At 37.4% G+C, this 11,287-nt stretch overlaps 2 protein-coding genes across 3 annotated transcripts; one reads left to right on the forward strand and one right to left on the reverse strand.

The window, feature by feature from the left end:
- The first annotated feature begins 3,102 nt into the window (after positions 1-3,102).
- On the forward strand, positions 3,103-4,196 carry LOC122073115 (agamous-like MADS-box protein AGL61). Its single transcript, XM_042637641.1, has one exon. It carries the CDS (start codon positions 3,316-3,318, stop codon positions 4,057-4,059), a length of 744 nt encoding a protein of 247 aa, XP_042493575.1. The 5' UTR covers positions 3,103-3,315; the 3' UTR covers positions 4,060-4,196.
- Positions 4,197-4,446: 250 nt separating this feature from the next.
- Positions 4,447-8,335, reverse strand: LOC122073116 (succinate dehydrogenase [ubiquinone] flavoprotein subunit 1, mitochondrial-like). 2 transcript variants are annotated; one of them, XM_042637643.1, is made up of 4 exons: positions 8,062-8,335; positions 7,494-7,661; positions 5,699-5,786; positions 4,447-4,466 (listed from the first exon to the last, which is right to left on the reverse strand). In XM_042637643.1, exons 1-4 carry the CDS (start codon positions 8,170-8,172, stop codon positions 4,462-4,464), a joined length of 372 nt encoding a protein of 123 aa, XP_042493577.1. In that variant the 5' UTR covers positions 8,173-8,335; the 3' UTR covers positions 4,447-4,461. The 2 variants fall into 2 exon arrangements, with proteins under 2 accessions (XP_042493577.1, XP_042493576.1); XM_042637642.1 differs by lacking the exon at positions 4,447-4,466 and adding an exon at positions 4,492-4,511.
- Positions 8,336-11,287: the final 2,952 nt, after the last annotated feature.

Raw genomic sequence — 11,287 nt, forward strand, 5'->3', positions numbered from 1 at the left:
GATCTAACATTTATATATATATATATATATATATATATATATCCATCCTCATCCTTTAAATGGCAAAAGGTGAAATGTCCCTCTAAACCTGTTAAATGATAAGAAATGAGAGAAATGTTGAATCCTCACATATACGTCTTTTGCAAAAAGACGGACATTTAAGTAGGTAAGGGTTACCCTCAAATGTTGGAATTCCTAGCTGGAAAGTAAGCCATTGAATAGCATTCAATCATAGTGGCTCAAAGAAGCGAAGCGCGGCACATGTTGTCACCAGTGGAGGTACCTTCTGGAGTCATTTCCATGTGTGAATTTCCATGGGCCTCGCAAGCCCATTGGACGTGGCCCGATTTGGGCCTTAGTAATGAAACGTAATTGTACCATCGACCATTCAACTACGTGACAGATCCTATATTCCTATTATTATTCCTTGCCCAACTTTTATTCTTTCCTTATTATGGTTAGATATTCTACTTTACAAAAAAACTATATTTAATAAGATTTTACTCGTAGATGACCATAGTCCCTCTACTTGTGACTGATGAGTCTCCTGACCAAAAAGGTTTGAAGAGTTTCCCGAGATCAAAATGAAGCTACATTAAAATTTTTTTTTTTTTTTTTTTGGTACAAGAAGCTACATTAATTAAAGAGTTAGGAAAGAAAGAATATCTTCACCCATGAGATCTGACCTTCTTATTGAATTGAGTATGAATAAGTATAATTTAAACATTCAATAATAGGGGACTAGAGTTAATGATAGCATTCACTCTTTCCATCAAATCGCCGTTTGTGTGGTTTGGGAAGGCTGAAAGAATTGCCCAAGCCAAACCTGACTTCAGGTTTGGATTGTTCAGCCCCAGCCCAAGCCCAATCTTATCAAAATTATTTAAGCCCATAGCAAGGCTTGGGTTTTCACTGGTTGGGATGGGCTCTGGCGGGTTTGTATAAAAAATAAATAAAATAAAACCATTCTGAAATATACATGAAATTCTTGGGATTTCTCCGAACTCAAGCTTGGGTTTCGGGCTACCAAAAGCTTCAACTGAAGTTTCTTTTATTTATTTATTTATTTTTTCCATCACCAGCCCAAGCCCAAGCCCAAGTTCAAGCCCAAGGTTAACGCACTTCTGCCCAACCTCGGCTTATTCTAAGTTTGGGGTATCGAAGAGATTTACTCAAACCTACCCAAGTTCCGAAACGATTACAGTAGGGCTGTGTTGATAGTCATCTAGAGAAATGTTTTTGATGTTTTTATCGTTTTATAGGAATAAAAAATAATAATAATAAAAAAAAAACAGAATAAAATGTTTGGTGTCAACTTGGTGTTTTCGATATTTTTTTTTAATGAGAAGGAGAAAGAAAAAAAAGGCTCAAAACGTAAAATGAATGACGAACATTATTCCATCATTCCAGTTTTGTTCCTAATACAAAAAAAGTGAACAACTAGGGTAATCGTTGTAGAAACAGTTTCACCAAGCACCATTTAAATAAAAAAAAACACTGTATATTGACACAAAAACTAAATATTCTGGAACTAAATGACTACCAAATGCAGCCTTGGGGTGTCAAAAATTGGCCATCACTGGTAGGCCTAATTTGAACTGATGTTTGAAGCTCGAGACCGGCTTGATCGATTACTAAAGTGTCGGGTTCAAGCATCAACTATTTAATGATCAAGCGATCCCGATGCAAAGTAGTGGCCTGATAGACGCCTGACTAGGACCGACTGAATATTGTAACCAACTATGTATAATCTATTTAAATTTGGGAGAGGGGGACATTTAGCAAGTTGCATGGGGGAGCACCAATAAGGGGTTCAGATTTTGTAAATAAGGGTAGAGAGATTCTGCCTTTGTAAATAAGTATAGAGATGTCATTTCAAGAGAGAATGTTTCCCTTTAAAATTTAATTTTAACTTAGGCACGGAAGGAAATTTGGGCAAAGATGTAGCCCGAACCAATTCAATTATGAATGGATTGGAATCGATTTGAAACTTGAATTCTTCGGCCAATTTCATAATTTGGTGGGATTGGGTTGGAACTATTTCCTAGGGATGTCAATTGACTGATTTGGGCCAATTTTGATGTGAGAAAGTGAGTCGAGAATATGATCATTTTCGGTTTTCTATTGATTTCTCTTGTGTTTTTGGTGTGGTTTCAATTAGGGGTGAAAGTTGATCCTGACAACCCAAATTAGCCCCTGGCTCGCCCTGAATCCAGACAGGGCTTGGGCCAAGTTTTCAGACCTTGAGGGCAAATTAGGGTTGAAAAACCCCAATCCTAGGTCATGGTTGGGTCAAGCTCGGGTTGACGCCTCAGCTCAGCCCAACCCAACTCAATTCGGCCTGAAATTTAACTCTGAATTTTTATATTAGAATTTAGGGTCCTATTGGTATTTCATTTTTTCTATACTTTTTAGTGTATAGAATATGAATGGAAAAAACAGGTCAATCAAGGTCAATCCAACCATTGCAAAAGGCAGGGTCAACCTAACCCAGTGCAGTCTAGCCTGACCCAACCTGGCCCTGACAGTGTCAATTAGGGTTGGGTTGGAATGTTATGAATCTGACAGGATTAAGTTGGACCTGAGTTCAATTTTGAGGACCTAGGGTTAGGTTAGGGGTTTCAAAAAACTCGACACAACCCTTCCGACACTATTTCACCCCTAGTTTCAATTTTTGTTTTACTTTGGGGTGTAAAAACCATGTTCATATATTTAGAAGCATGAAAAAGAAAATTAATATAAATTTTGGGTTGATATTGGTTTGGCTTCGGTTCTAGTCCAATTTTTAATTCGATTAGTGTCTTATGGGTTTGAGTAGGGTCCGATTTGAGATCAGTGTTACAAAACTGCAGCTCGAAACACGAATCTTACAAAGGCGTTTTGGTATCAGTTGAGTTTGATTTGGGTCGATTTGATTTGATTTGATTCGATTCGTTTTGTAGGATTCAGTTTTGACAGCTAAGCAAAACCACATATTATTAGAATCTTGATTTCCCTCCCAAAAGCAAGAGAGAGACAACGAAAGCGCGCCCTAGAATCTTGATTTCCCTCCCAAAAGGAAGAGAGAGAGCGAACGAAAGCGCGCCCTTTCCGTGCTCGTGTTCAATTTGAACGTAGTTAGCAGTCTCAGTCTACTTTATAAATCCGACCGTTGCTGCAAAATCTTCGTCTCAGTTCAACTTCCTTCAGTCCGAAGAAAAAAGAAATACAGTTTCTCTGTTTTGCCGCTCTTTCTTTCTAGAGTCTTCGTTCTTTGTTTCTTTGCTGGGTCTTATTCCTCTACTGTTCCATTAATTGATCGATCGATCGATATCAATGGGGATGAAGCAAGAGAAAAAGCAGGGAAAGGGTCGCCGGAAGATTGAGATAAAGAAGATTGAAAGCAAGAACAGTCGATTTGTCACCTTCTCCAAACGGAGAGTTGGGATTTTCAGTAAGGCCAGCGAACTCAGCATTCTCTGTGGTGCCGAGATTGCCGTCCTTATCTTCTCTCCTACTGGGAAGAAAGTTTTCAATTACGGCAGCCCCTCTTTCACATCTGTTCTGGACAGGTTTCTCAACCATCAGAACTCTGCTCCATCACCATCTGTGGCCGCCAGTGCCGGTGCTGGTGCGGGAGACGTTGACGCTCTGCAGTTGGAGTACATGGAGCTGCTGAAACAGTTGGAAGCAGAGAAGATCCGATCCTCTGAACTCATCAAGAAACCCTCAGAAGAAGAGGAACCACGGTGGTGGGAAGCACCAATCCATCCTGATATGGGATTGGTTGAGCTTCAACGGTTGAAGAAGAGTATGGTGGAGCTCCGAGACAACGTGGCCGAACGGGTTAGCAAATTAATGGCCACCAACCCTGTCTCATCTGCTCCATCTCCTTCCTTAAGCGAATTGGAATTGGATGATTCTGCAAATGCTGCTGTACCAGTTCCAAATCCCAGTTATGATGATGATGATATTTCTTCAATCTTCTTCCCACTCGAATATGACGATTTTACTTTGGGAGACCTGCTGGATTTTTCTGCTAGTGGCGGGCCTTTTCTGCAAGATTGGGATAGCAATTAGTCGTCCCTCTTTTATTAATTTCAAAATTTCAGTAGCGATTCTTTGATGTTACTTGTAAAAAGTATCAGTTCAATTCATTGTATTATTGAATTCTTGAATTGTTGGAATAAAAAGAAACAATTTTTTTGAATTTGGAATTTTCTGAGAAGCGTCACTGATCTTTTTCTGCAATCAAAGATTGCTACTATTTTTGCTCTCCTCGATCATCGTCTCTAATTTGAATTTTCAGAAAAATGGGTTTGGGGGAGAAGAATCCCTCTTTTTCCACCTTATGACCTTATCCATTCATGAGTACTGTTACATCACATAAGTTCGTTCTATTAACTTTCTTGAAACACGGTTTAAGGCACCTGTCAATACTCTATACACCACATGTGCTTCAACACTCAGTAACACTCCACTTCAACCTGGGCCAGAAAGGTATCCGTCCAGTCATTTGCTCCTGCACTACACTGAGAAACAGGGAATGTAACAGTAAATTCACCATCTGAGGACCCACCCAACCTATGTTGGATGCGTCCAGGCAGGCCCCTACTGGCCGGCCGCCCTACCTAGTGCTGGTGCATAGGCCATGTGATCAGTGTTTTCTTAAATTTTTTTTTTTTTTTAAAGGTAGTGTGATCCTGCATAAATGGTTTCCCCTCTAATTTCCATTGACATGTTATTTTTCCGTTGTTTGGGTTGCAAGCCAGTCCGGCTGGATTTCTCAAAGCTGTTTAGGCCTTAGGGAGGCCTAGTTCATAGAGGACAGCAACTTTTTCGGCTCTGAGGTCAGCTTCTCAGGCTAGGGCCTGGGCCAGAAGAAAATATCATGGATCTTGGGTTGGGCTTGGGTTGCCCTCTGAAAGTCAATGAGAATCGTATACGGTTACTATGAGAATAGTCAATAAGCAACATACATAAGCGTGTGAGTACCGGAGTACACTTAGAAAAGCTTAGGATGCGTCTGGTAACGTTTTAAAAAAATATTTCTGAAGTTTTTTCGTTTTATGGCAACGAGAAAACAGAATAAAGCGTTTGGTGCATTTATAGTGTGTTTCGTTTTTCTTGGAACAAAAAGTGAGAAAAAAAAATATAGAAACGAGAATTGACGGAACGACAAAAGGTACTTCCGTTGTTCCAGTTTCGTTCTTAAAATAAAAAAAAAAGAAGGATAATTTGACACAGAAACTGAAATTTTCATTTTTGACACGTTTCAGAAATGTTACCAAATGCAACCTTAGTTCCATGACTAGCTGCAAAGCATAGTGCATAGTTGCCTACTATGTCTATCTCTCTCTTCCTATAATAAAGACAAATATGTCATCTCAAAAGAGAAGAGCTAAAGATGGGCATGTGCCAGCATACTCTACAAAGCCTGGCAGCATTCTTTCTCCTCGTTATCTTATCTTTGACCTTTGATGCCCAATGGAAATTAAAAGTTTTTTCTTCTTCTATTAAAAATTGAAAATGGACGAGTTTAAGCGACAAAACTACCCATGAATTTTTTTAAGCGACAACAGGAGCTGCTACACAGCAATTAAAAGTTTCAATTTCTTGAGAAAAGATAATTATGAATGAAAAAACTAAAAACTTATTAAACAAGCCATGAGCGTCGACAATATCAGAAGAAAAATCTAACTTTAAATAAGTATTTTACCTAACCAATCACTTCCTTTGACTGTATCATACATGTGCCACCTCCAATCATCTTCAGTCATGTTCCCTAGTGCAGCATTTATACCACCCTACATTGGTCCAACACCACAAAAAGTCACAAACACATAGGACCAATTTTTGTGAAGAGGTTGCCAGAAAATTAAAAGGCTCAAAAAAGCAGTCAACATAAGTTCACAAGCATAGCTAAGAGGGAAATTTTGCAAATTGCAAAAAAAAAATATATTATTATTATTATTAATTAAATTATGTGATAGGTTTTCAATGGACCAATCTGATTACCTCATCAAACTATCTTAAGCATGCTATATCATAATAAACAGAAGAGTAGCATAAATTACAGGAACTGACTAAACAAACAAGTTCACAAAAACTGACATCCTGCATGCATAAGATTAAGTAATCCCATAATTTTCCAAAAGGAATGTTAATCACTCACTTATACTCCTACCAAAATGTCCCAATAAGCTGAGTTAAATAAGTTTGATAGGATACATTTCCAGTCAAATATTATTAGATGTGAACATTCACCTTCATCAACACTGCAGGGATATAGGGCTCATCTTGGGCATAGTTCAAATCATAAAGCTTTACTTAGTTCTTAAAGCACAAATCAAAAGCATATTTGTCAAAGGCACCACCTAGGCAACAAGTCAGCCTCGAGGTCCAAGGTGACCAATCATCTTATGTGCCAAGGAACCTAATCCTCAAAACCTAGTCTTCGCCTTCCACACATTATAATTCTTAAACACTTCACAATTTATACCACTATAGGTTCTATAATAATTTTTTTATCCCTCTTATGTGTTATATTTTTGACAAGAATATGGCATGGGCTAAACTTTTGGTACTCACTCAGGTAGTTTTTCTCCAAGTTTACCTTTGTCCCAGGTTCTTCACCAATGGTCTCTAATATCTTCTTCTTCTTCTTCTTTTTTAATAAATCCCCATCGAATGATAATAATTAGAAAGAAGCCACAGAAGATGCTTTTTGACCAATAGCTACATAAACACATATTACATTTTGCCCTTTTTGATTGAGAATAGGGTCTTTCTATCCAGGTGCAAGTAGTCCGTATCTTCACAGCCATGTCTATTTCACCCCCTTGCTCTTTCCATTCTTCAATAGAGTTAAGTTTAGTTTCCATAATTATATAAAATACAGATATAACTATAATATGCGTTAAAAAAAGCAAAGTATGAACAATAAAAGGGAAAGGATATGTCATGATTGTTGTTGTATTGTAAATATTGTTGTTGCTCTAGTTGTCATTGTAACTACTGTTTTGGCCAAACCTATACTTTAAACACAGATATCACTAGTTATATGCATAGAAAGTACCCCATAGTAAAATTCTCATACACTCTATTCATAAATACAATATTTTGGAACAACCACCAAATGATCATATGTGTAAAACGACACATCATCCATACGGCCTAACACTTTTAACATCTAAAGCTAGTGCCCTAACAAGTATAATTACGGTGCTCCAGAGAGTGGTAACTGAAGGCTCAGGTCCATGTCAAGGACAACCATCACACACGGCCTTCCACTTTAACGTTTTAAAGATAGTGCCCTAACAAGTATAACTATGGTGCTCCAGACAGTGTTAATTAAAGGTTCAGGTCAATGTTAAGGACGACCACCACATAGAGTTACGAACAATAAATCATCATAGATACGGTTTGCAAAAACATACAGAGGCTAAGCAACCTGAAAACCATATTTTCAAGACAAATAAAACAGAGGGTCCAACATCTAAAAGCTTTCATACCTGTGCTGCAACGGTATGCGACCTAGTAGGGAAAAGTTTGGTAATGCAAGCAGTATTGAACCCATGCTCGGAGAGCCCAATGGCCGCTCTCAGCCCTGCTCCACCAGCTCCCACAACAACAGCATCATATGTGTGATCTACGATCGTATAAGAATCTCTTCCCCCAGTCTGTTACAAGATGAGAAAGAAAGAAGGGGGCACGGAATTACAGTCAAATGTCACGAAATACAGATAACGAATAAACATCATTGTCCAAAATATCAAATGCTTTGATTTGGCAATCGAAATGTAAATAACCATTACAAAGATGAATCGATCGAGAATTGAGAAAAATCTAAGTTCAAATCAAAGAAAGCTATACAACAAAAAGAAAACTCCATCAAGATAGTAGACAAAAACAACAAATAAAATAGCGATCGAAAGATCAGAATTATCCGTTTACATTAGAAGGAAAAACAAAAACAAAAACAAGAAACTAAGAACAGATGAGAAAAACTAGCTTCCGTTGCAGCCATGCAACACACAGATTATCAAATGAAATAAAGCAAATTAAAAATAGAGATCTCACGGATCCAGTGGAAAGAAATCTTGAAGTGAGTGAACTAAGAGGATCGCCGGAGAACGATTTCTTCGAAGACGAAGAAGAAAATCGAAGGCCACGAGAGACGCAGCGCCACATTTTTATCTGCTTCGTTCTTCAGAGGAGATCGCAGAGGGAGACGACCCGAAAGAGGGGAAGACAGTAACAGATATAGTCAGGGTTGTCGCCTCCAATTTGTAAGTCCTAACGAACAAAAGCCCAGCGCAACCGGCGAGCGCTTATAGGGATTACAGCTTTCAAATGCCCCCAACTTACCATAGTAATACTGTTTTTATGGCCTCCCAAGTCCGAACACTACCGTACAAAGATGCCGGTGAAGGAAAATTTCCTCCACTGATGGTTATCTACATAGCCTGAAAATAACCGGCTTATCATCTTCACACAAGGGCCGGATCGGTCACTTCTACCCTTATATAAAAATTAAAAAAATTTAACTTTTACATAAAAATTAAAAAAATTTAACTTTTTTTACAGTTTTACCTTTGAAACGATACTATCAATTGACCTGAATTGGCCAGACATTGACATTGGCCTCGGCCAATACAGGGTTTCGATATCAATACTTAGAGCCATATCTTCACATTTCTCTTTAACAAACTATTTGACTTCTATGATTGGACTTATTAACTCTCACCCTTTTACCCTTTTATTATATGAGGTGGAAAATACCTTCCTCGATCCAATCTTATTGTCAAAATTCCCTGGGTGAAGAGAGAATAGGTATTAGATAATCCACAGTGAAGAGAAACTAGTTATTGTGTTGGAAGGAGCATAGTAGTTTTTGGCAAGGTATTTGATCATTTTAATGACTAAGTATATTATGCATGCCACTTAACTAGCTACATGTCAAACCATCATTTAATTGATTTTTTGCCTTAAACTGTTTTATGTTTGGTTGCGTGTGCTCATGCATAGGAGTGCACAAAAAATTACCACACTATATCCTTATGAAATCATGATTTTTATCCATATTGATGCCCCTATGCATGCTCTCATTAGTCTCCATGTTTGAGTAGAGGCCATGAGGCCAAGGCATCAATATCTTGCCATTTTCTAAAATTTGGAAGAAAACCTCCAGCCAATTTTTAGCATCGATGACTATTTGGATGGGAGTGGAATGGGTCAAAAGTCAAAACTAGAAGGTAGTTAAAAAACAAAATTCATAGGGCAACTAATGAAGGAAAAGGCTCTTAAGCCTAAGATGTACATTGCATATTCCTCACATAGACTATTGAATACCATATGAAATATAAAAAAATAATTAAAATATCAACGTGAGAGGGTGTAAAGTACCTTAGTTCTCCAAGCCGTTAGGGTAGGGTACGCTATCAGCTTTTGTCGTTCTCTCTTCACATTAAATGACCTCGTCGCTCTGTATTTTATGATACTATTTTGTCGCGTCTTATTGGTGTGATCTTCTACACCATTAAAATAAATAATTTATTTCCTACTAAATTCAAGGATTAAATTTTCTTTCACCCATGATTTTCTCAAGTCCAATTAAATTCATGGATGAAGAAAATAAATTCTTTCTTCACTATGGATAAAGAGAAACCAAATCATTTTACATCAATTTTTTTTTTTCTTTCTTGTTGTTTTCTTTTCTAAATAAACTATGTTTTTATCTTATATGATTATATTTCCGTACCAAAAAAATGGTGTAAAAGTTTTCATTTAAATGAGGGGAAAAACTTAATCCATGGGAAAAGTTTTATTACAATAAAATTGAAAGCATCAAAATACTTGAAATATTAAATAATTGATAGTTGTTTTTAATTATTTTATCTAATTTCTATTGTAATTAAATAGAATACACTTTTTTCTGATCCAATTCCTCTCTAACCCCTTTATCGCCAGAGGGGAACCCCTCTCCAACCTTCCCACCCCCCAGCACGCATACGACAGCTATGGGAGACTTGCACGCACCCCAATGTCTTCCAACCATCGGATACACATTGGAGGGTTGGAGAGGATCCTAACGCATTTTTCTCTCGTTCCAACTTATTTTTTCCAAATTTATGCCTAGTTTTAATGCTTTACTATGAGAAATAGCTTATGGAAAATTCTCTATTTATTTTCAACGAAAAAAGCAAGCATGCGATCACGGTGTTTAGGCTCTCTCACAAGCTTTATGCCCTCTATCCTCTCCTCATTAAATAACTTGGGTCCCTTGTATACTAATTTATACCCGCTAAAATTATTCTTTTCCTCTAAATAGTATGATGTCATTATAAGGAGGTAGTGTGTCAATCCTTATCTCTTCTTTTCATTTTATTTCATTTTTTGCATGAAAACATTATTTCAATGCATTTCAAACAAAATGAAAAAGGATTTAGTTTTTCTTTACCATAGATGAAACAATAACTTAACATGCTTAAGAGAGTGACATAAATGTAATGTGTCCACCAAATTGGAGTGTCAACCAACAGGTCACAAGATTGACACAAGCATAGAGGGCTTCCTTCACGAGAATCCACAAAAGAAGATGATAAATCAAAGTATAGCAAAGATTTGAAAGACAGAAGATGGGATTGGGTGCTCTCCACGCACCTTCACCTAAACTTCATGTGAGGATCTAACATTTATATATATATATATATATATATATATATATCCATCCTCATCCTTTAAATGGCAAAAGGTGAAATGTCCCTCTAAACCTGTTAAATGATAAGAAATGAGAGAAATGTTGAATCCTCACATATACGTCTTTTGCAAAAAGACGGACATTTAAGTAGGTAAGGGTTACCCTCAAATGTTGGAATTCCTAGCTGGAAAGTAAGCCATTGAATAGCATTCAATCATAGTGGCTCAAAGAAGCGAAGCGCGGCACATGTTGTCACCAGTGGAGGTACCTTCTGGAGTCATTTCCATGTGTGAATTTCCATGGGCCTCGCAAGCCCATTGGACGTGGCCCGATTTGGGCCTTAGTAATGAAACGTAATTGTACCATCGACCATTCAACTACGTGACAGATCCTATATTCCTATTATTATTCCTTGCCCAACTTTTATTCTTTCCTTATTATGGTTAGATATTCTACTTTACAAAAAAACTATATTTAATAAGATTTTACTCGTAGATGACCATAGTCCCTCTACTTGTGACTGATGAGTCTCCTGACCAAAAAGGTTTGAAGAGTTTCCCGAGATCAAAATGAAGCTACATTAAAATTTTTTTTTTTTTTTTTTTG

This window comes from Macadamia integrifolia, chromosome 3, assembly GCF_013358625.1.
Source record: "Macadamia integrifolia cultivar HAES 741 chromosome 3, SCU_Mint_v3, whole genome shotgun sequence".
In the NCBI taxonomy this organism is placed as follows: Eukaryota; Viridiplantae; Streptophyta; class Magnoliopsida; order Proteales; family Proteaceae; genus Macadamia; species Macadamia integrifolia.

Excerpts from the sequence above, each read along its gene's own strand:
- LOC122073115 (XM_042637641.1), top strand. The coding sequence starts at position 3,316 with ATGGGGATGAAGCAAGAGAAAAAGCAGGGAAAGGGTCGCCGGAAGATT.
- LOC122073116 (XM_042637643.1), bottom strand. The coding sequence starts at position 8,172 with ATGTGGCGCTGCGTCTCTCGTGGCCTTCGATTTTCTTCTTCGTCTTCG. Across the intron at positions 7,662-8,061 it reads GATTTCTTTCCACTGGATCC|ACTGGGGGAAGAGATTCTTA; the intron begins GTGAGATCTCTA and ends ATCTTGTAACAG. Across the intron at positions 5,787-7,493 it reads CGCATACCGTTGCAGCACAG|GGTGGTATAAATGCTGCACT; the intron begins GTATGAAAGCTT and ends GGACCAATGTAG.